The sequence below is a fragment of the Taudactylus pleione genome, unplaced genomic scaffold, assembly GCF_031769625.1.
Source record: "Taudactylus pleione unplaced genomic scaffold, aTauple2 ptg000554l, whole genome shotgun sequence".
In the NCBI taxonomy this organism is placed as follows: domain Eukaryota; kingdom Metazoa; phylum Chordata; class Amphibia; order Anura; family Myobatrachidae; genus Taudactylus; species Taudactylus pleione.
The window spans coordinates 691952-717547 of NW_028284956.1; the positions used below are offsets into that span (position 1 = coordinate 691952).

General features: G+C 44.0%; 1 protein-coding gene and 1 pseudogene across 2 annotated transcripts in view; both read left to right on the forward strand.

Annotated features, from left to right (window-relative positions):
• The window catches only part of MEGF6 (multiple EGF like domains 6), a 433964-nt gene that overhangs the window by 377827 nt on the left and 30541 nt on the right, over window positions 1-25596 (forward strand). For both annotated transcript variants that reach the window (XM_088452600.1, XM_088452601.1), the window contains exons 15-24: window positions 3039-3167; window positions 4509-4637; window positions 5782-5916; window positions 7870-8004; window positions 10724-10849; window positions 15028-15159; window positions 16915-17043; window positions 18298-18429; window positions 19202-19330; window positions 22521-22649. In XM_088452600.1, the coding sequence (XP_088308726.1) occupies window positions 3039-3167; window positions 4509-4637; window positions 5782-5916; window positions 7870-8004; window positions 10724-10849; window positions 15028-15159; window positions 16915-17043; window positions 18298-18429; window positions 19202-19330; window positions 22521-22649 (1305 nt within the window). The remainder of the gene's footprint in view (window positions 1-3038; window positions 3168-4508; window positions 4638-5781; window positions 5917-7869; window positions 8005-10723; window positions 10850-15027; window positions 15160-16914; window positions 17044-18297; window positions 18430-19201; window positions 19331-22520; window positions 22650-25596) is intronic.
• On the forward strand, window positions 1509-1627 carry LOC148482050 (5S ribosomal RNA; annotated as a pseudogene).

A 25596-nucleotide genomic window follows, 5' to 3' on the forward strand; every position in this document is an offset into this window, starting at 1 on the left:
TCTAGCGAGCGGGTCTGAATCGAGCCCTAAGTTTCCTATTCTCCAATTGTCCTGTTAGTTGATAATATAAATGGTCTTAAAATTAGGTGTATGGCCCTTCAAATATTCAAAGTTATCAAGCATAAGGTCATTTTTCTGTGAGAATTGTATTGGGGTCCCGATTTAGTCATGAAGATTAACGCACAGTGGATGGCTCCCATTTGGATACGGCAAATTGCTTGTATTTCCAGGTAAGGAGGTAGGTTCGGTTGAAGATACAAAAGGAAGAGGAGATTCCGTACAGAACATTTTTAATTCAATACATACCAACTATATTGCATCTTATGAAAACCTAATGTTTCATATGTCGTTGTTGGTGGTGCTCCCAAAGCCCAAAACGTACCGTAGAAAACCAAAGAAAAGATGTTTCTTCATTCTGACATAGGGGTCTATTTACTAAGCATTGTTAGGAGACAGAGTGAAAAGTGATAAGAAAGTGATAAGGTGCCAGCCAATCAGCTCCCAACTGTCATTTTTCAAACACAGCATGTGAGATGGCAGTTGGGAGCTGATTGGCTGGCACCTTATCACTTTCTTATCACTTTTCACTCTGTCTCCTAACACTGCTTAGTAAATAGACCCCATGGTCAGAGAGACTCTTCATTTATGGTATAGAATTTTGACTGGATGGCTATAATGCCCTGGGATATTCATATGTACAGCACTTGGACACATTGATGTTATGAATTTGAATACTATATATATGCCATGAGTTAATGTACCTTATTCTTGCATCTAGAATCTCTTAAACACTGGTATTGTACTTAAGTCCATGGATAATATTCTGTGGATTGACAGACATCAGCAGAGACGGTCTGAGTTAAACAGATTATCTGTAGAGATAATAAATATATATATTGCCTTCTCTTTGCTGAACCATGCTGCCTTTATTCTTGTATGTCAGATAAGTTACATAGGCAGTATTTTTGAGATTGATGTGTGCAGAGTGAGCCGAGAGACCTACCTGTGTACAGAATGCATACAATGATATGTATATATTAAAATTCATCTGACATGAAATATGCCGTAATCGATCCACAAAGATTTGTTTACTTTAAGATTGACACATGGATTTAGCCGTGAAATACGTACTGGTGTAGTGATATTTGGTCACAAAGTGACATATTTTGATAATATTTAGAAACAAACAAATCTTTCTCACTGTATAGATACAGTGTACCATTTATGGCAATGTTATCAGTATTTTGCACATTAGAACACTGTAGCATATTAGAACACTCTGTATGAATCTTGATGCGTCATATACCGTTAATTATTATGAATCCAATGTTTATGATCGATGATATTTGTGATGATCTACAAGTGGAACAATTACAGTACGCTTATGCATTACTTTCTTTGAACCGTGTGTTATTTAATAAAGTGGACTCCTCATATGAGATAGTCCTACAATCACTATTACTTTGTCTGTGTACCTGGGCATCTTTCATTCCCCTAATTGATATTATACCTACAGCCATACCATACTGGATGTGCCCAACCTCGTCTGCTCTTGGAAGCTATGCAGCATTGGGCCTGGTTAGTACTCGGATGGGAGACCACCTGAGAATGCCAGGTGCTGTAGGTTAAGACACGCAGGAGAATTTTTGGGACAGAGTGGTACACAGCATAGCATCTGTATAATTTGTTTCCAGGCAGTTATGGAATAAGATCATCAGCGTATTACCAGCATATAATGATTCCAGGATTACTAATATTTTCACCATACAATTTAACACCTGGAAGAATTAGTATTTAGGTCATTTTATTCATTTTGTTAATGTCTGTCTGATATTCATGTGTAGTGTGGGTGCCCCCCAATTTTAATCATATATAGTAAAAGTAATATTTTATATGGATTTTATGTGAATCTCTGTCAAGAAGGCCCAGGAAAAAACCTTAATTTCTTTCTTTTGTTTGGTTTTCTTCAACAGAAGTCCTAGTGCTAGTGCTGCTGACAGGGTAGGTCACCTGACATGGTAGGTCACCTGACATGGTTTGCTGCTCCTATTGGCAGAGAAAGCTGCCAGTAGGAGCAGTGAAACGCGTCAGTTGGCTAACTGTACTGATTCATTTGATATGCGACTCTTGTATATCTGACTGAGCCTGAATCTTTATGCGAAGTCCTATGATGCAGTGACCACGGATTTATTTCATGCCAAGCTCCGTTGTACAGATTCAGACTGTCGCACACAGATATACAAGTGTTGCCAAGCGAATTAATCAGTGCACTCTTGTGAAGCGGTTTTGTCGCATCGAGTTGTGACTAAGACGCACAATCGAGAGAAAATTATGCGAAATAGAAGCTACACCACTTGGGGCAGCTCACTTGTGCCAGGCGTCTCACGCCACTTAGAGTATTGAGGCCACATCTGTGCACCCAAGAATAATATGCTAGACGCAAAAACTAAAGCTCAATACAGATAAAACAATACAGATAATGATAAATAGGCTTCATAGACTTTAAACAATATGTTAATTTTATTCTGGAGGTTTCTAGAAGTTGTAGGATCCTGTGATTGGGACAAGCGGGGTTTCTGGGTAACTGGAAACCCACCCTAGGTGTGCCTCTGTTAATAGGTTTCTGAATAAATAAGCCCCAGCTTGTGTATGTGTCTGTTGTAGGGTGATTACTGCAGCTCTCCGGACTGTCCATCTCTTACTCCCCCGTGTGCAATCATTGGAGTTTACATTGCTTCCAGTACATAGGGGGACCCCAATACCCCCTGACTACAGTCACTATGCTTTGCCTCTCTTGTAGTGTATAGCACTATTTATTTATAATGAAAAAAGCAGCAGGAGTCATGTTTTCTGTTTGCAAAGTTTGATAAATGAACACTTTCCTTGTACTGACTGTTCTACAAATAAAGAATTAAAGAGACCAGATTACAGAAACAGATTACATGCTGGATGAATTAGACCAGTCAACTGTATATCACAGTACAGCGATGATTTATTGACGTTAATCTGTGATATTGTTTTTCCCTCTCGTGGCACAGCCTGTCCGGAAGGCACATATGGTCTGAACTGCAGCTTGAAATGTAACTGTAAAAACGGAGGGACCTGTGACCCCATCTCTGGCCGGTGCCGCTGCCCCCAAGGAGTGAGCGGGGAGTTCTGCGAGGACGGTAGGTACATCACAGGCAGCACGGGAGCTCTGACCAGTATAACTTGATGTCGGGCACATTTCGACCCAAAATCCCCTTTACTGATCACAGCCCAGAAATATAATTCCTATATCTGAATATCGCAGCTCTTTCAGAACTGTTCTCAGTGGAACTAAACCTAAAAAGTGTTTTTACATGAAGTCATAGACTGTAAACAACTTGGAGTAATAAGTAGATAGAGCGCCCTGTTCGCATCGGCAGACTGTGAGGTGCTAAGGCCCAGATTTATCAACGAGTGATATTCTTGTTATCATTTATTACTAATATTATATGGTGCTCCAACCAATCAGTTACTGACAGGTGTTTGAAAAATGACAGTTAGGAGCTGATTGTTTGGAGCACCATTTAAGATTAGGAAAATGTGTGATAACAAGAATATCACTCATACCCCTTTTACACCCGAGCTAAAACCCTGGTTATTGCAGGGTTAACCCGGGGAGTTCCTTGGTGTAAAAGGGGACAGGGTTGGATTCCTGGGTCGAGTGACCCGGCAATCCAACCCAGGTAACTTGCAGGGTTCAACACGGGAATAACCCATGAAACACTGCCGTGTAAACGACGCGATCTGGGACATGATGACCTGGAGCACGCCGCATCCCGGCTTCAGTGGTGCTTGGAGATGACGCCATCTACAAGCGTCTACTTCCACGCCGGAAGAGCCAGGTCACTGCAGACCTGGCTCCGGTGTGAACGGCGCAGACTCAGAAATTTCCTGGGTCCGAGCCAGCTCAATTCCGGGTCTGATCCGGTTTGGAACCCTGTTCCAACCTCCGGGTCAGACCCGGAATTAAGGTATAAAAGCAGTATCATTGATAAATCTGGTCCTAAGGTTTTAGAACTATTACACTGCAAATCCAAGCCCAAAGTGGCTTTCAGCTGTCCATTTCAGGTAGTCCTCTGGCAACCAGGAGAACTATATCAGCTGGACACCTGTCGAATGACTGCGAACAGAAGGTTTATAACATTAAGGCTTCTAAAATGTAAATTGAAAGGAAATTACCATCCAGTAGCTCCCATTAAGCAGACTGAAGGGCAACTTTGAGCAGAGCTGGATAAACTTATGTAGACCTCTGTTGGTGGAATTTAAAAGCCAACAAGATATTTTGATGTGACCAGGAAACCTATTGAGATCAATGACAATCATTCCAAAGGTAATGCACCAGCAGTAATATTTGGGATGCTAATCTTTGCCTAGCCATGCCCTGTGTCCTGCACAGTCCTTTATTCATGTGCGTACATATATATGCTAGTATAACGACAATGGTTTACTTATCATTTCAGAAGTTATTCCTTTCATTCTAGGTTGCCCAAAAGGATATTATGGAAAGAACTGTAAAAAGAAGTGTAACTGCGCCAACAAGGGTAGATGCCACATGATCCACGGAGCCTGTTTGTGTGACGCCGGGCTCTATGGGCGATTTTGTCACTTAGGTGAGAGCCCGCTTACTGCACATACCGCTACGCAGGGGTATCTCACTGACATTCAGGTCTGATTCAATAATAATTAATCTTACATCACTTGAAAATGTATACCTTTATACTGCGTATGTGTGTGTGTATATATGTATTTACATATAGGATAAGGACTCCAGGCTCAATGCCTCTGAGGTGTAATTTACATATATTTTAATTTTGTCCCTATTTCAGATTTAAGAAACCAGCTATGCTATGCTCTCTTGCTTTTCAGAATGTTTATTTGGTTTTTGTTCTATTCACTTTTCGCTCCTTGGGGTAAATTTACTAAAGTGAGAGTGTTTAGAAGTGAATTTTAGAAGATATGTTGCCCATAGCAACCAATCAGTTTCTAGCTATTATCTTCTAGAAGGTGCTAGTTAAATGTTAAGTAGAATCTGATTGGTTGTTATGGGCAGAGCCGGCTCTAGGGGTGTTCGACCAGTGCGGTCAAACAGGGGCACCACCCATAGAGGGCACACCCCTCCCCAACATCCCGAAGTGGCCCGCGGGCGTTCAAATCGGGAGGTTGGGAGCCCCCACCGCCGCGGCGGTGCCAGACCCCCGGAGTGTGAATCCATTCACTGACGTGAGAGGGCTGGGGGAAGCCCAGCCAGTGACGGTGGCCTGGGCTTTACCCCCAGCCTGACGTTATTTGGAGGTGTGCCATGCGGGCACGCCTCCAGATATCGTCACTTAGGGGGTGTGGCCTATGGTAATGAGGCCACGTGCAGGGCGCAGCTTACCGGGCCGGCACAGGGTGCTCAGACCCCTGGAGCCGGCCCTGGCTATGGGCAACATCTCTTCTAAACCTCACTTCTAAAATCTCTCACTTTAGTACATGTTACCCCCTTGTGTCTAGAAATGATGCTGCCTTCTCCCCTTTAAAATGATCCAATCTGCTACATACAGAAGCAGGAAGCCATTTTGTCAGCTGCACCAGTAGTTATGATAACGCAGCCTAATGAATGACATTACATCTCATAAGTATTAGTTCAGCCTGCAATGGCTGACTGCCCTGTGTGTGAAGCACTGGGATGCTTTTGTACATTACTTGGCCTATTGCATTATTCTGTAAATTAATCTGTAAACTAATTCAAACTAAATCACATCTGGTTTTTAGTTTGCCCGAAATGGACGCATGGGTCCGGGTGCTCGAGAGAATGTACCTGTGTGCAGAGCAACACCCTGGAGTGTGGCAAAAAGGATGGGACGTGTACCTGTAAGCCGGGCTACCACGGGTCATCCTGCCAAACAAGTATGTGTGATGTCACAGATTTGTGGAGCTTTTCTATTACCAGAGACTACGGGATCATGGGGCAGTGGTCAGCCATTTTTGCTTAGTCTCAGTCATGCAACACTGCTTTGCACCAACTTACCCCTTCAGAGACATTTGTTAATCTGTTTTGCACATCATCTCAAGCAATAGATATCGGAAATATCACAAAACCTGGACCCTGGTGTTCATTAGCTGTATTCCTGTAATTAATTTGTAACGGGAACACATTTTATAGTTTTATCCATCGCTTGATTAATAACTTTTGTTTTACTGTTAAGAAGTCTATTTAACATGAGCTATCCTAGTGGTACAGAGCATGCTAGAGCAGTAAGTTACCATGACGGGCTCCTCTGCAAGCCGTAGAAATCCCCACTACTTTGCAAGAGTTATCTCATAGTTAAAGTGCTATGTGCGTCTATCAACATGTGGTGTTGTTGCTGTCCACCAGAAAGAAAAAAAACAATAACAATGTAAATTGATACAGAATAAGTAAAAAAAAAAAAAATGGTTGACCAGAACAGCCCTTAGCTGCTCAGCCAATCACAAGCATCGTGCTGCTTAAAAACCTCATTTTAACCCCTGAACAGAATAAATAGAACGCTCTCCCATTTAGATCAGTGTCCCCATTTACATACCTACCTCTATGTCCACAGTAGTCTCCAACAAGCCTAGGCTCTTATAATCAGTATCCCCCCCCCTCCCCCTCTTCCTTGGCCCCCGGCTTAGACCATCATTATAATCTGGACCAGTCTGTAAGAGGTGGTTTATGTAGTAAGGTGCAGCCACTGTCTCGTACATCTGGTAACATGAAAGTGGGATGTGGCCAAAGGGAGGCGTGGCTGTGCACCATTAGGGGGTGTGTCCAAATACCTAGACTGTTCCCTTTTCTATCAGCACAGCATAGATATACCCCCTGATTGTAGCTAAATCAGGACAACACCCAGCTAAATGGTAACATCAGGGAGGTGGAGGGCATGTGTAGTACAGGCCAAAAGGGCCTGCAAGTAGTATGACTGCAAGCCAAAATGGCCTGCAGCCCCACCAACTCTGCAGTTAAGATATTTAGGGCGCAGAAAGGAGGCCTGACTCCAGGAATGCTATACAGAATCAATTATACCACTAATGTGACATTTTAGTTCCCTCTGGGTAAATAGCTATGACAGTAAGGGAATTTAAAAAAAGAAAAACTGTCCTCCCCCTTTTTTTTTTTTCATTTATAATCCCTAAAAAAAAAAAAAAAAATCAGCGGTCCAAAATACAACTCCATAAAACCAGAAAAAACAAAACAAGTCTAAATGGACATAGGATAGCGATATGTATAAATGTCAATTGGGTGCAGCATTTGAACGCTGGTGGATTACAGTCACAGTCAGTCTGTTCATGATACTACAGTACCCCTGCTGGCTAGGTATAGTATGTGCAAAGCTCCTTGTCTAAGGCCCATCAGGGGAAGATGAATACACTAAAGGTGCGTACACACGGTACGATTAAAATGCACGATATGAATGATAATGATGTCGATCATATCGTTCATTTTTCGGTGCCTCCAACCCACCAACCACCTGCGATGCGCGGGCACGTATGGAAGATAACGATATCGTCCCTCAACCATGTATGCATGACAACCTGGTCGATATCTGGTCGTTGGCCATCGTTGGTGGTGTGCTGGACGATCGATATCGATCATCCAGCACACCCGGAAGACCGTTCAACGATATCGTTATCGTTGACGATCGTCCCGTGTGTGTATGCACCTTAACTTCATTTTAAATACAATTGTATAAGATACAGAAATTGTCCTGCATTGCTTGTGACATTGGTCTGATGTCGCTGCTGTGGGATTAGGAATTCTCCTCTGTGGTGTAGATCTGTACCAAGTAACAGTGTTGTTAGGAAATGACTTGTTACTTAACGGTGTCTTTGTTTTACTAGAATGCGATGCTGGATTTTATGGCGTTGGCTGCAGGAGTAAATGTACCTGCCAACACGATGTATCCTGTGAGCACACAAATGGGAAATGCCAAACACAGTGTCCAGAAGGCTACCAGGGGGAGGACTGTGAACAAGGTAACATTGCTCTCCCGTCACACAGACAGGAAAATGGACACGCCTGGAAGGGAAATGGAAATGGGTTAGGTGAATAATAGTGACATTGAGATACATTAGTAGCAGATGAAAACCTGTATGACTTATCGTACTGTAGTGACGCGGTTATGTATTGACAAGTAGCAGCACTAAGGCTACTGTACGCGTATAAATGATAATTCCATCATCTGCTGTTCCGTCAAACAGCCAGCAAGGCTGGGAAAAGTACAAAGTTCTGCCTATACTTATAAAATGGAGCTGTGTTGGTTCCGAGGACAGTCCCGCTGTCTGGCACTATCCCACCTGCGGGCCGCAGTGTCCCGCGTTACTTCATGGAATTAAATCTAAAACTCTAAAGCTTTTTCTCTAATTAATTGCAAACCATAAAACAGAAAATAATTGATTTAATAAGTATTCACCAATCTTTTTTTTTTAAATACTTGGTTGGATAAGGAGTAATTTGTTTAAACAATTCTACAGATTGGGGTCAGGATTTAGTCTTTGGCTTTGCCACTCCAGCATATTAATCTTTGCATTTATGTCTGCTTTTGCTATATGCTTTGGGTCAGTGCCCTGCTGTACCAAAAAATTATTTTCTAAAGCATTTGTTCTACTGTTTGCCCTCATTTAGAATGTTTTTTATTTTTTTTATAATTTTTAGCATAGTCTAAAAAATTAAGCAACATGTGATAACAGTGACATCTACAGGCTGTAATAGTGTACTACACTGGGGGCTTATTGCGGTTTATGATAAAGCCCCGAAAATTTATTTTTATCATGGCATTGATTTGGAATATCTTTTCAGGGCAATTGATCTTGCCCCTGTGTCAGGACATGGGATCCGTGACCATAAGTGATCACTTTACTTACAGGTCCGGACCCGGCAGAGCTAATGCGCTGCTCCAGTGGTAATTACCAGAGAGGGATCTGAAGGACCCCTCTCCATAGAAAAAGGGGTAAATATACCCTATAGGCTACAAAGGGTAAAAGGCATCTAAAGATGGAGTTAGTTAAGGGGGCCAAGCTCAGATTGGTAAACTAGGCTTTAAGCAATCCCCATAGAAATTTATGGGGACTGTATTTTTGTAATCATAGAAAGCGGAAATTGAGCTGATATCCCCTTGTTAAATACCCCCAACCGTATTTTTGGCCACAATAAAAAGGGCCCTAAATAGTGGAAGGTGGAACATAGTAAGAAAACTCTAAATCTAATCTAAAAGATTCTCATGCTTTTAGGGGCGCCAAGAGGGTGGGGGAATCGGGTACTAATTACCCGGGCCTGGGCATGCTGGAGAGGCCCGACGGGGGCCCAGATCCGCTGCCGCCCCCCTCCTCCCTCTTACCTGTCAGCAGCCCAGCACACACGGATTTGCGTTGGTCTGAGGGGATCACAGCTTTGCGGCGCTGCAAATAGGGTTCTTTCTAATTTGTTTATAAGGAGACGAGGCCATGCTCCCTACGATTAGGCCAGGGGCGTATCTATAATGGGTGCAGGGTATGCGGGGCACACGGGCGTCCGGGTACAGGGGGCCCCACACCACACACCCTGCAGCCATATTATTTAAAACTCACCTGTCCGTGGTCGGGTGTCAGCGCTGCACAGGACACTGGAAAATGGCTGCCGCGGCCATTTTTTCTTGCGCTCTGCGCATGCGCAGTAGACTCTGAGTTTACCGTTTCTGTGGTGGCCGGCCAGCCGCGTCAGTAGGCTGCCGTCCGCCGTGGAGAGAGGATGGGGCCGTGCACAGGGAATGCACACGGGCCCCCTCCTCTCTTAAAATGCCCCTGGATTAGGCCACACCTCCTCGATAATAACGGGGACCAGGCCGGCTCTCTGGGTGCTTTATTTTATTTTACTTTTATATGACATACTAAAAAAAAAATCTGTGTTGGGTTTAGTGAGCACTACAGGGACAGGGACAGGGACAGAGACAGGGACTGATATATAAAGATTCATAATGAATACATGTACTGTATGACCACCAGGGCGTAACTACAGGAAAGCCTTCCAGATTTTGATACAGGGCCTGGTGATTAATAGTTGCACCCCTGATGGATCTTACAGTTGCAAATAGAATGATTAAAAAAGTTTTCCATTGAACTTAAGCAAATAATTCTTTATAGCACAGTCCGGGGATATTGATTATATGTATACTCCACTTTGCTCAGTAATGCCATTTTAATTAAAATGCGTTATCCGTTTTGTTTGCATAGACCCAGCAGCAAATCTAGACCCAAACTTATTATTTATTTTAATTACTTAGTTGTGAAAGTATCTAAATAAAGTCTTTAGGGGCTAATTGTGTAGGCTCTGAGGTGAGCAATTCTCTTACTGATGAGACGTTTCATCCAAGCCTCTCCCATGTCGGTATTCCGTTATGTATCTCACTCCTGAATCAATTCAATTATAAATCGCCACAGGATACACTTGAGTGTAGTTATAGAAATATGGTGAGGTTAATACCTAGTTGCTTATTTGTTTCAGAATACATTTATTTTTCTGGTAGAAGATATAAGATTAAAGGGCACCTGTCACTTACACACAGCAGGTGGGCGAGGGTCCGTATTCACAAAATCACAGCCTCTTGCTCACTAGGAGCTGGTGACAATACTGAGGCGTGAGGCATCGATGCTGCCCTATTTCTGTTTGTTGTTCTATGTTGCTATGCATCTGATGTGCGTGTTTCTGTAATGTTTCCAGCATGTCCAGCAGGAAAATACGGCATGGACTGCTTAGAATCGTGTTCGTGCAGCGGAGAGCCCTGTAACCACATTAACGGAACGTGCATATGCCCAGCTGGGAAGACGGGATCTGACTGCACAAAAGGTGAGAGGGGTAAAAAATATATATATATATATATATATATATATATATATACATATATATATATTTTTTATTATTTTTTTTTTAATTAACGTACTTAAAGATTCACATTACTTTATACATAACCAAATTTATTTGTTTTTATTACTTTGCACAATTTGTCACAATCAGCTTTATTCATACATAAATCAGCCGACGTGGCGTAAATGAAGAAATTGTAAAATCAGACGCTACTGCTGTCTTTCATATATTCTTCCCTGAGGGCCTGTTTATCCAGCCCCTTTTCAATACAATAGCTATGACTCTGGCTGTCCCTGACAAAGGGAAGTACTGGACTCAGCTGTGTCCCACACATTGCACTTCTGGGCCACAATATTACGTGACAGAGCCCAGAGCCTGGAACATGAAGCAAAAGACAAGACTCATTTGCGGAGAACCTAACCTGGCATCAGGCTGCTATGGGTCCTACAAGGGCTAAAGTTTGTGGATGGCGTAGATCAGCCCCCCCTTTGACCAGAGCCCCTAGCTAATGCCATCCTGGCCACAGGCACTGTGGATTTAGGGCAACTTGGGCCTGGGGCTGAAACTGATCAAGGACCTATTGTGAGAAGCCGAGGAGGTGTGACTAGTGCTGTGTGGGTGTGGCCAGTGCCATGTGGGCATGTACACCCCCAGCCCCAATATCTCACTAAATACGTAGATATGAAAAAAATTACATAATTTTGTGAGGAAAATATGAATACAGTCTTAACACTTATCATTTATTTCCAACCGTGTGGCCAGCTGGTCATCATGCTGTCATGATGATGGGACTATTTTTATGTGGGGGCCTGGGGCTGTAGTCCCTTCCGCCTCATTGTTAATCTGGCCCGGCCTGGACAATCTATAGTTATGGGTTTGTACCTTTTATCTAAAATCATATAGAAACAGCTTTAGGTAAGGCACTGGGGTGGAGGATTAGGTTTTGGCTGCAGGAGTGGGAGGTTAGGCTCAGGCACTAGGGGGGGAGCAGGGGCGTATCTGTAATGGGTCCTGGGTGTGTGGGGGGCCCCGCACCGTACACCCTGCACCCATAATAATACTTACCTCTCCGGAGTCCCACGTCGGCGCGGGCGTCCGGCACTGTAAAACGACAGGAAAATGGCCGCGGCGGCCATTTTCCCGTCGTTTGCACATGAACAGTAAAGGGTAAATGGCCGCCGCGGCCATTTTCCCGGTAACCTGTGCATATACTATATACTATGGGCACACTCTAGTACCCAGAGTTTATAACTCCGGCGCTGGCCGCGCACAGCTCTGTGTGCTGCCGGCTGCCGGGCAGAGAGGAGGGGGCCCGTGTCTGAGACTGCACGTGGGCCCCCTCCTCTCTAGAAACGCCCCTGGGGGGGAGGTTAGGTTTAAGCTGCAGGAAGGGAGGGTTAGGATTATGACCCAGGTCCTAACCCTGTCGGGATTCTGACCGCCGGGATCCCGTACCCAACCCCTGAAAAGCTGAGTGCCAAGAGGAGCCCCTGGTGGATAAATAAAAACATTCTAAATTGGAGCAATATGCAGAGATATTGAATGATTATCTACTGGGAACAACGCCAATGTTAATAAATTGTCCCCCTGATGTTAAACAATCACCTCAATGTAAAATAAACATGCTTTTAATATGCGGATATTCACTTTTCCAGTTTTAATAATTGCCCTGTAAGACCCAGCTATTCAGTCATTGTAACAATGGTAAGAGTGTTGTAGATCTACCTATCTGTATGTGCTAATGTCTTACATTAGGCTTTGCTGTCAGGATATTGAACGTATCCCCTTACATTAATGGGTGCATTTTGCTATTATTTGTGCCTCGCAAACAACCCAATGCATTCTAATGAACTCACAGCAAACATATTTATTTCCAGTGACTAAAATAAAAATAATATAGCGATGAACCAGGGCTATGACAAAAGGTTCCGCGCCCCAGGACTGAGCATATATTTAGTGTAACTCCTATAATGTATTGTACAGATGAATGTAGTTGTAGTGTTGGCTGTTTCATGGTATAATCCATTTTAGCAGAGACATTGCGCTGAGACAGGGTACTGCGTGTGCGAAGTGCTCTTAAAAGTGATGTATTGAGAAGGCGCCTCTCTTTCTCTCTCATTTTATGTGGGATGAAGGAGAAGTTACTGTTTGGTAGAGGACAAGGAACCGTCCTAATGTCATTTATCTGCAGAGGCGCACGTATGTTATTTATTTAATTATAAGTAATATGCTATGTATGAACGAAGCCTGAGATGTACTGTTATTCAAGCCCAGTCCCTGGAGAGGGATGTAATTGTGAGTATAGCTTTACAGCGATAGGACATTGCTTTAAACAGCCATTGAAGTACTGGTGTTCCACCGTAGAGCGATATTAATATGATATAGGACTGCTTTCTGAATGTCTAGCTGATAGCTTTCTTATCAGACTAATAGAACAATTTGCAAAATGCTTTACATTCACACCCTGCTCGTCTTGCAATTTGTCTCTAATGTGAAGTCATGCTTTTATATTTGCCTCGGTTAATAATTTTGGTAACAAAGCTAATTATACCATATGCTCTGCATTTTACAATGAGAAATTGAATTGCAGAGGGATTTGTCATTGGTTTGCACTTCAAATATTAATATTTTTCGCATTTTATACATTTTCAGTTTTTTTGCAGTCACTGTGCATTAGTAGGCTGTGCTCATTTTAATTAATTGGTTAAATACACACACTTGGGGGTAAATTTACTAAGATGGGAGTTCTGTTTAAGAAGTGATGTTGCCCATAGCAACCAATCAGATTCTACTTCTCATTTATCTAGCACCTTCTAGAAGATAATACCTGGAATCTGATTGGTTGCTATGGGCAACATCACTTCTTAATAGAACTCCCATCTTAGTAAATTTAGCCCTAATTGTCTGTTTCTAACATGCATGTGCCCTTTTCAGGCTGTACAATTCCTTGGCCACTTAGACCCTGCCGTACCCTCATCCCCATATAGAGCCGGTGTCTTGAACTGATGAGGGAGATAATTAGTTTTTTAGAGGAGGGTGAAGCTCCGCTGATATTAAAATAGTTATTTCAGAATGGCCGACGGAACTAAGACGCCGACACCAGTGAAGCTGAATGTCTATAAAACCGTTGCGGGATGCCCACATTTTCTCTAACCATCCTTCCATTACCGCCCACAAATGGCCCCTCACTCACTCTGCGTCTAAATCCTCTTGGCGAGCGACATCGCAGAGACTTCGGGAACATATGCGCCATGTGACTTGGCCGATGTTTTTATTACAGCGCATGCATCTAACTGCACAAATATGGGCATAACATACAACTGTATGCCGAGCAGGGCCGTAGCTAGGGTAGTGCGGCCGGTGCCATGGCACAGGGCACCACAGGGCAGGGGGCGCTGTTTGGGCCTGTCAGTTTCCTGTTTATTATCATTCTTGCTTGTAGCTTCCTCTTATTTCATCCCCAGCATCTCCTGGCCTCTCCTATCTCTTCCCTGGCCCTTCCCCGTGAAGCCATGGCCCTTTTTTGGGTGCATTATGTCCCTTTGAAAAATGAGGGAGGCACCAATGCTCTTTCTGGCACAGGGCACCAAAAAGTCTACTTACGGCTCTGATGCCCAACATATGTGTCCCCCCTCCTCTAGAGCAGTGGAACGTTTATTCAGATTAGGGAGAATTTTATTTTTATTATTTTCTAAATACTTTGGTGTGAGGTTACTGTATCGGGGGCCACAAACCTGCAAACATAAAATTAAATCCATTAATATTTTTATCGATTGATAGAATTGAGTGATTACAGATGAAGCACACTAGAACCTTCAAAGTGTTAGACCTTTGTGTGTTGGATGAGTGAATCCAGGCACAGTGAGAATGAATGAGTTGTTTATCCGAGAGAAGCTTTTAAAAACTTGGTACAACTTTTCATCCACTTGTTTTGCATGTTGGTATTTGGGTTCTTCTCTTAGTGGGCACAACTCCTCAATTCCCTTCAGCTCCGACAAGCAACCAGTTAACAAAAGTCTTGAATTTGTCTCCTGTCCCAGCTGGCGATGTGGATTTTACAAGCTGCATTGTGGAGCCAGGATATGTGTGCTTAGAGCATTAACAAGTTGAGTAGTGGTCCGAGCTTGTAAATACTTCCCATTCTTGTGGCCCTGTTGCAGATTGCCCCGCAGGACGTTGGGGAGCCGGCTGCCAGGAGATCTGTCCGTTGTGCGGTAACGATGGAAGCTGTCACCCAGCCACAGGGGAGTGTATCTGTGTTGCAGGCTACACCGGTATGCTCTGTGGGGACAGTAAGTATCAATGAGGCAGTGTTTTGTTATAAGGAAGAAACAAATTCCTATCACTAAGCCCAGATGTAAATGCTTTTTGCTCTATATATAGAGTGATTTTGGTAAATGTAACACCATTACGAGAGCTTAGGAATTAGACATTTCCAGAAACATTTGTATTTTTTAATTCAAGCAGCAATACTAAATTATATATAAATGCAAATCATCTACCACATGTCCTCTGCTATTCACCTCTTGATGAAATTGCTTAGCAGTGCCCCTCACAGTGGGGCCTATCTTTTCTCGCACGCAAACAGCGAATATTAGCATACAATGCCTGCGCAGAAGCCAATCCTTGCATTTTAGCGTACCTCTTTGCCGGATCTTGCTTTGAATGGAATGGGCGTTACATTGCTGAAACTGGGCAGCGATCATGCGATCACATGGGACTGTTCTGTCTTATGCGAGTGTCACGGAAGCGCCGTGGGTGTGTAGGTGGGACCCTTAACAGTGTGTGTTTTCCAGAACTCCTAGTTGGTGCACAGGTGTATCCATTACACATTTCCACAGGTGATGATAATTATTTCAATTGTGACTCTGAGGATATCTGAAAAAAAAAACATGCACTGTTGAGGGTCTCTGTGGTCTCCTGGAGTTATGAAACACAATGCCATAAAGGAATTAAAACCTGCACCAAGCAATGAGTAGATGTCCGCCAAGGACTTTTATCCACTATAGGCCCGTATTCAATTTGAAGCGTTAAGTCCGGATCCGCATTAAGTTTCCACCGATGAAGTCATTATCGCCTGTTTTGGTTTTCACCCCGTATTCAATTTGAAAGAGTTTCCGCTAAGGCAGAAAGGCAATGTAATGTAATAGGTGGTAAAGTATCGCCTATGAATGGTAGGCGGAAAAACGTGCAGAATTGGGGTTTTGGGGTACAACGTTGCGGGAACCCTCGTGCAGCCTTCAGACAGTCCCTCAAAGGTAAACTGTGTCAAAAAAAATGTTTAAAAAAACTTAGACACCCCAAAAATTGACTTTAAAAAAGGGGGCGAAAAAAAAAATGTTGGTGTACAAACTTAAAAAACTTGACTTGGAGGGGTCCCCAAGTATGCCCCAAGTGTTTTTTTGATTGCAGGTGTTTTCACTTTATCAACTTTAAATATGCTGACCCCCATTTTCAAGTACCCCAAATTTGCTGGGATAGCTTATTTTCTGGAAAAAATACTCCTAAATACTATTCTGCATCAGGTATAAAAAAACGCTATTTAGCAGCTATTGAGCCCATTTAAAAACACCAAATACCTTCAGCAAGCCAAATCAGGGGTACCATAGTGAACCACCATGTCAGGGCATCATTTGGGGGGTGACAGGCTGATTTCCCCAAAAATGACAGTACTTTTCGCTTGTTACAGTATCGCCGGGTGCCGCTTACGCCTACTTTGAAGTTGTATACGGGGTAAAACCCGGACGGCCGCGATACTTTAACGCCTAGAAAACCGGCGAAGTCGGCATTGAGTCCGGGCCGCGTTAACTAAACGTGGCTCGGCTCAAATTGAATATGGCTCATAGCCTTTGAGTAATATGCAAGTTAGTAATACAAGTCATCCACGTAGCATACATACAAGCAAATAAACTGCGCCAAGAGCTAACATTCAATTAGAACATGTGAATAGGCACTGTGGGATAAAAGGTCACATCTTTATGTTACTGTTTTATTCCTCGTACAGTAGGGATAGACTTGATACGTTTGTTTCATTTTTTATTTTACAGGATGTCCTCCTGGGTGGTTTGGCCAAGGTTGCCAGTCAAGATGTGCCTGCCAGGATGACAGCCAATGTGACCTGGTCACTGGGAGATGTACATGCCCTCCTGGGTGGACTGGACATAACTGCAGGAGAGGTATTTTACTTGTGTTTTACTGGTTATTATCCATACCAAACCATATTACTCCTGATTAAATAGCGTTATCACCAAGATGCAATTATACCTGTCCTCTAATCACAGTGGAGGCAATGTCCGTTTGTCAACCGAACTCCATTCACTCGTGAGAATTCAACCTATCAGTTCACAAGGACACTAGTGTCATCACCGAGGCATGACGTGGACAATAACATTCCATATAAAAAGGTCTGAGACCTGGTAAACTAGAGAGACCATTGCTTGTTAAACATCCATCGCTGGGCCTGATTCAGAACTGCTAGCTTGCAGGGTCTGTGGGCGTGTTTTTTTTTTCTCTGGCCGCTCGCAAAGCTGTGGGAGACCTCCCACAGCTTGTGCGAGCGACCAGGCACCCGTCGCGATAATCGCGATCATCGGCCTTGCAACGAGACCCTGTGGTAGGGTCTTGTCTGCCGCAAAGGCCGAGTGGACTTCCTGCTCTAATAGATGTGATGTCAGTAGGTCCTCCCACAAACGCCAGGCGTTCCTAAGGGAGCGCCTGCGTTTGTGCAGCCACCCCCCCCTACCCACCTACAAAACGGGGCGAGCTGTCACTCACCATCGACAGCCACCCAGTCTTGTAGCGAGCCCCGTAGCGACTGAACTTCAGTCGCTGGACGGGGCTCGCGCATGCGCACGCCGGATGCGGCGCATGCGCAGCGGGGAAACAACGAGCGCTTGCGAGCGGCTCTGAATCAGGCCCTCTGGCCATTAAAATAAATCTTATATGTTACTTAGATACATTTTATGAGCTGTCCAAGGTGCTGAAGTAATTTACAGATGTAAATAACAAGGGTTAGCTGTACCAAGCCTTGGAGAAAGATGAAATGGAGATAAAGTACCAACCTATCAGCTCCTAACTGACATTTTATTTCAATCACAGTCTGCTAAATGATAGGAGCTGATTGGTTGGTTGATATTTTATATCTCTCCACTTTATCTCTCTCCAAGGCTTTGTACATCTCCGCTTAAGCCATTAATGCTCAGATTGTTATTTACCCACAGTCTATTTACGTGTACAGGCTATTCATAGGACGATATGTTATAGACGGTGAATGATTTGCATTTTTTTTGATGGTTTGCAGGAAGATTTTTTGCGTTGTGTAGAATTTGATGTTGATCCTGTAATCTTGTTAGGATTTTTCTGTTCCTTTTTTTTTATATACTTCTGTACATTGTAGCAAAGTTTGAGAACCATTTCTATTTGCCTTACAGCATGTGACGGTGGTCACTGGGGAGCGGATTGTGCCAATAGCTGCAACTGCAGCAACAGCGATTGGGGATGTAACCCTGCGACAGGGCAGTGCGTCTGCGAGTCCGGCTACACGGGCAAAGACTGTGATCAGAGTAAGTTATTTAACATTTAGGGGGGAGATGTACTAAGCTCTGAAATGTGATAAACTGCCAGTCACTCAGCTCCTAATTGTCATGTTACAGGCTGTGTTTGAATAATGACCAGTTAGGAGCTGACTGGTTGGCAGTTTATCACTCTCCACTTAATTGCATTTGAGAGCTTAGTCCATCTGGCCCTTAAAATGCAATTTTCCAGTCCTAACAGCATCAGAACCCTAGTCCTCTAAATCAGAGGTACTGTAGGCCCCTATACATACAAGTATTGTAAGAGATCTCTGGACACATGCTTAAAACAAAAGAGGAAAGAACAGCAGTAGCTTTGGAACATTTAGCAGGATGGTTTATCACAAGAGTATCGTGTTTATAGGGTGTCGACTCGTGTGTATGAAACAGTTATTAGGCTGATCTCTGCTCACAAACTGAAGTGAGTACAGTCCTGCGTGTAATAATATAATTGTGTGTTCCAAACACTCCATAAATGGCCTCCATTAATGTTTGTATTGGAAGTAAATAGACACTATTGTGAGCCAGCCATTGAATGACGGAACCGCATTTTAATTCGGACCCTAAGGGGGAATGTGGGCTGGTGTAAAGTTTGTATGCTCTGGTTGTTGTTTAGTCCTAGTCATACACTTCACCAAATTATTTATAACATATGCATATAATTTCTGGACATAAGATCACATACACGCGTGTTGTATATCGTGTGAAGAAACTGGTACTGAACTGCATGTGAGCTCATCGGCCATTTTGTTTGCTCTCTTAGAGTGTCCTGCCGGTTGGTACGGCTCTGACTGCAGATACCAGTGCACATGCGACAACGGGGCACTCTGCGATCATGTTAGCGGGGCGTGCACCTGTGCAGCCGGCTGGAGAGGAACCTACTGTGAACTCCGTATGTACCTGTTTTTTTATTTTTTTTATTTGTGTTATGCGCACCTGTCACACATTGGGGCTGATTCTGCCATAGTTTCTCCTGTGCCTATAAGCCTAATGGTAGCATCGAGATGCCCTTCACCGAACAGACCCTGATGTCATCAGTTATTATCCATGTGGATATAGAGGGGAACATAAACCTGTGGCGAGCAAAGCGAGCCCGCAAGGGTACATATTTCCACTATCAGGGGTCAGATACTACAGCTGAGATCAGATAATAGCGTTGTGGGGGCATGCAACCGCACTTCCGTCTTCACTCCACGTCAAGTCCAGGTCCTTAGGATGAAGAGGAAATAGAACCAACCATAAGCTAATGCTAGTAAAAGCCCTTACCCCTGGTGTGCAAGCCTGCGTCTGAATGTGTAAGGACTGAGACGCCCACTTGGCGAAACGCGCTCATTCTACATAATGTTATTTGCAACATATAATTCGTCGCCTTAAATAATAATTTATTATTCTTTGAATCGATCTTAACATAGGTCTTGTTTTGATGCCTCATCACCTATTGGTATAATAATTCCACTGAGAAACTTTTGGAACTTACTGTGTTATAGTTATTGTACTGTATCTTACACAATATTACCCAGCTGTGAGTAACTTATAATTAATACAAATTACCAACCGTTGCTAAATAGAAGGTAACTTTATATTCATGCGAGTCATTCTTTTCTAGGCCACGTTACGGCTCGTTATTTTATTATATTATAAAATATAAATGTTAAGTTTTAATAGATTTTTCTAAATTTTCACACAATTTTTCGAAACTGATGACTAAAACTGCTGCCACATAAGGTTTATCTTTTTCTCTCTCTCTCTTTTTTTTTTTTTTTTGTATTGCTTCCTTGTAAAATACCCCCAAGTTTGCTTTAATTTATAAACCAGGGGAGGGGAGCACCAACCCAAGGTGATTTCATTTATACTACATATTATTGGTTCAAATATCTGCAGCGGATTACTACTCTGTGAGCGGCCTGTGCAGGATTAAACGTCCTCTTTCTAGAAGTCTTAGGGGCATATTCAATTAGGTGCGAAAAGTCAGTTTCTGCGGAAAAGTTTTGCCAGGTGTTCAACCATGGATATCTCTAAAACCTGGACTGTGGGGGAGCCTTGAGGACCGCGTTTGGGAACCTCTGAGTTAGTTCATTGATTAATCGTGCATCTTATATGAATATCCACTGAGATCAATATTGAACCTTTCTCTTTATATATTCAGCAAGATGTAATAAAGCAGTTAAACAGCAATTTAGTGTGTAAACCTGCAGGCTGTAATGCTTCTGCTTTGTATATATAAGCTGTCTCAGCATATTAGCGATGGGTAGCTGTCACCACCCCGGCTCCCTGCAGGAACGTGATCAATCACCGCGCCACGGAGCTCACGAACCTGATGTTTACATTGTGCAAAAAATGTATCGCTGCAGGTTACTCCCAGGCTCCGGCTTTACAAGCAGCAGCTTTCCAAAGCGATTTACTTGTCTGCTGAACGTACTAACGCTCATCTTCTACCGTCTCCAAGGGAGATGAGATATAACTGGTCCTTGTGCAGTGAGCAGAATACTCTGCATTTCCCTCCTAATCAAGGAACACCCCGAAAATATGTTCCCCCCCCCCCCCGCCTTGAATGGGACAGTTGAGGTTCCTGCACGCGGGTGCATAACTAGGAGCATTTATGCGCATGAAATGCCCCTGCCCGCTTGCTCCTCCCGTTACAGTAGTTTGTATCCCTGCAATAGTTTTTGCGTACAGTATCTAAATGCATTGAATTTGAAATACTCTTAAATGCTTATCTCTCTTTGCCCTCAGCACGGTGGCGAATATGGAAGCTGCTGTATAGCGCGAAGGGCGAGGGCCTTATGGGAGGGTCCCCAAACATTACACTTATCTGTGGGCAGCCATGTACAAACACTGCATATACTGTACCACCTTTCCTAAAGGGGCCACATCTCTTTCATGTCTTTAGCGACAACTAATCGTGATGATAAAATGTTTCTCACAGTAGTTACGGTTATTATGACGCCCTGTTGCTTTCGCTGGTTAGATGGGGACATGAGATACCTATGGCTGACTATGAAACGCATGAGGTGGAGAGAAACCAGCTTTGATTTCAGCTATCTGACTCCCAGTGGCTGCCTGGGGCGGAATAACAGATAGGGAAAGCATTAGTCACGCTGAGGAAACGGTCATTTAGAGCCCAGACAGTTGCTTGGCTCCGTTCCATGTTGCTGGTCGTCCTGTTCATGTGGAAATACATGCTTAAACGATGCCTCTTACCAAGTGGATCAGTGTGTGTTTAAGGGGCTTTATGTTATCGCCTGCTTACGTCTGAGTTCAGCCCAGCTTCTTTAATTCCTGTTGTTGCCAGCAGGACGCACTTGTGCAAGCGATCGTTAATGGAGAGAGACCAATAAAAGTGGCATTTAGGTAACAGGGCCCAGCTCCAAAAAACAAAGCTTTCTGGAGCTTGGTAAATGGAGCTTATTCACAATCCCCATTGAAATCTATGAAGAACGTTTTTTGCCAACGTTAAGAGGAGGGCCGCATAAAATATCTCCAATAATGTTAAATGACCCCAGTATGCTAAATTGTGGCAACATTACTTTTTTTTTTCAGGAGATTGACCTGCATTTTTTCCCTTAATAATTAGGCCCCTGCTCTAAAATGTCGTGTGAATTTGATTTTCAGTGCCGCTTATGCTACGCCAATCCCCAGAATGCTGTTCTGCACTGGATGTGACGTTTCCTCCTTCCCCAGAACTTAGTCATTTCAGTCCGCTCTCTGGTGTGGTTTGGGTATAACAAGGCACAAGTTCAAGTAGGCAAAAGTGATATTTTAGGGCAGAACAAACTCAATAATTGGAATTCAACAAAGGCAGACTTAAAGCCACATTGCCCGTAGGAAAATGTGGAAGTGCCCGGCTTTGTGCGGAATATTCCGGACAAATATTATGTCCAACAGATTTGGAAGTCTCGCTGAACTCTCTGTATCGCTAGCTAAAATCAGGTCAGAGAACACACGTGCTCGGCTGGTAAATGGGATGGCACTAACTAAACACGTGCGCTGTGAAATATATAGAGGAACTCTCTGTGCATCGTAGTCACTTCTCTCCAAAACTAGAACTGAATTGCTATTTCTGTGTTGTAATATCCTTACAGTGTGTCCAGAAGGATTCTATGGCACGGATTGTGCCAAGAGCTGCCAATGTTCCAACGGCGCCAGCTGCAATCACATTACTGGGTCCTGCACATGTCTAGAAGGGTGGATTGGATCTACTTGCAGCCAAAGTAAGAGATTGTACCCGCAAAGTCTTTTTTGTGGGTTAAAAAAGAAAACCTTTAATTTAAAACTCCATGTAAAGGCATCCATTGCCTGAAAGCAGTAAGTAATAAAGGTGCCTTGTGAATTGTACAGTTATCATATATATGTGTGTGTGAGTCTGTGTATATACTAGGGGTGTGCACCGGCCACTTTTCGTGTTTTGGTTTTGGATCTGGATCTTTCTTCGTGTTTTGGATCTGGATTGGTTTTGCCAAAACCACCCTTCCGTGTTTTTGGGTTCTGGGTTTTGTGTTTTGGATCTGTATTTTTTGTTAAAAAAGCATAAAAACAGCTAAAATCACAGAATGTGTTGGTTTTTCTGCTCCTATGCTATTATTAACCTCAATAACCTTAATTTCCACCCATTTCCAGTCTATTCTGAACACCTCACACCTCACAATAGTGTTTTTAATGTCCAAAAGGTTGCACCGAGGTAGCTGGATGACTATGCTAAGCGACACGAGTGGGCGGCACAAACACGTGGCCCATCTAGGAGTGACACTGCACTGGCAGACAGGATGGCAGTTAGAAAAACTAGGCCCCAAACTGTACATAATGCAAAGAAAAAAAAGAGGTGCAAGATGGAATTGTCCTTGGGCCCTCCCACCCACCCTTATGTTGTATAAACAGGACATGCACACTTTAACAAAGCAATCATTTCAGCGCCAGGGTCTGCCACACAACTGTGGCTGAAATGATTGGTTCGTTTGGGCCCCATCAAAACAAGCTGGCAATTAATCTGTCCCTGCACAAACTGGCTTTACGGAGGCAAGATGTCGTCCTCATCCACCGATTCCTCAACCTCTTCAGTGTTGTGTACATCCTCATCCTCACAGAGTATTAACTTGTCCCCACTGGAATCCACCACCACAGGTCCCTCTGTACGTTCTGGAGGCTGGTCTCCCTGGAAGAGTTGATAATTCATTTTTATGAACATCATCTTCTCCACATTTTGTGGAAGCAACCTCCTACGCCTTTCGCTGACAATGTTCCCGGCTGCACTAAACACTCTTTCGGAGTACACACTGGAGGGGGGGCAACTCAGGTAAAATAGAGCCAGTTTGTACAGGGGCCTCCAAATTGCCTCTTTTTCCTGCCAGTACAGGTATGGACTGTCTGACATGCCTACTTGGATGCTGTCACCGATGTAATCCTCCACCATTCTGTCAATGGTGACAGTATCATATGTAGTGACAGTAGACATGTCAGAAATTGTTGCCAGGTCCTTCAGTCCAGACCAGATGTCCAAACTTGGTCCTGCCTGCCCTGCATCACCGCCAGCGGGTTGCTTAGGATAGCTACGTTTTTTTCCTGGAAGCCCCAGTTGCGGGAGAAAATGAAGAAGGAGCTGTTGACGTGTCATGTTCCGCTTCATCTGACAGTGTGTTCACCAGCAGGTCTTTGCACCTCTGCAGGCTTGTGTCGGCCGGAAAGAGAGACACCACATAGGCTTTAAACCTAGGATCGAGCACGGTGGCCAAAATGTAGTGGTCTGATTTCAACAGATTGACCACCCTGGAATCCTGGCAAAGCGAATGAAGGGCTTCATCCACAAGTCCCACATGCCGAGCGGAATCGCTCCGTCTTAGCTCCTCCTTCACTTTCTCCAGCTGCTTCTGCAAAAGCCTGATGAGAGGAATGACCTGACTCAAGCTGGCAGTGTCTGAACTGACTTCACGTGTGGCAAGTTCGAAGGGCTGGAGAACCTTGCACAACACGGAAATCATTCTCCACTGCGCTTGAGTCAGGTGCATACCCCCTCCTTTGCCTATGTCATAGGTGGATGTATAGGCTTGAATGGCCTTTTGCTGCTCCTCCATCCTCTGAAGCATATAGAGGGTTGAGTTCCACCGCGTCACAACCTCTTGCTTCAGGTGATGGCGGGGCAGGTTCAAGAGTGTTTGCTGGCGCTCCAGTCTTCGGCACGCAGTCGCTGAATGGCCAGAAATTTTTCGGGCCACCCAAAGCGTCTCCTGCACGCCCCTGTCGCTTTTCAGAAAATTCTGCACCACCAAGTTTATTGTGTGAGCAAAACATGGGATGTGCTGGAATTTGCCCAGATGTAATGCCCGCACAATATTGGTGGCATTGTCAGATATCACAAATCCCCAGGAGAGTCTAAGTGGGGCAAGCCACTGGGCGATGATTTCCCTCAGTTTCTCTAAGAGGTTGTCGGCGGTGTGCCTCTTACTGAAACCGGTGATACACAGCGTAGCCTGCCTTGGAACGAGCTGGCGTTTCTGAGATGCTGCTACTGGTGACGCTGCTGCTGTTGCTGCGTAAGGTGATACATCTACCCAGTGGGCTGTCACAGTCATATAGTCCTTAGTCTGCCCTGTTCCACTTGTCCACATGTCCGTGGTTAAGTGGACATTGTGTACAACGGCATTTTTCAGTACACTGAGGACACTTTTTCTGACGTTTCTGTACAGTCTCGGTATCGCCTGCCTAGTGAAGTGGAATCTAGACAGGATTTGGAACCGGGGACACACTACCTCCATCAATTGTCTAAATCCCACTGCACTAATGGCGGATACCGGACGCACGTCTAACACCAACATAGCAGTCAAGGCCTCAGTTATACGTTTTGCTTCAGGATGACTGCTGTCGTACTTCATCCTCCTCGCTAAGGACTGTTGGAGGGTCAATTGTTTAGTAAAAGTAGTGGTGTTCCTACTTCCTCTCTTGGATGATGAACGACTCCCAGCAGCAGCAGCGGCAGCAGTAGGCGTAGCAATGCAGGATCCTCCGGAGGAATCCCGGATAGGAGAGTCAGTCATGCCAGTGACATGGCCTGCAGGACTACTTCCGATCCTGACTAAGGAGGAAATTGACGAGGAGGGAGTTGACGGTGTGGTTTGCAGGCGCTTGGATACAACAGGACAATGAGATTTAGGTGTCCCTGGACTGCTT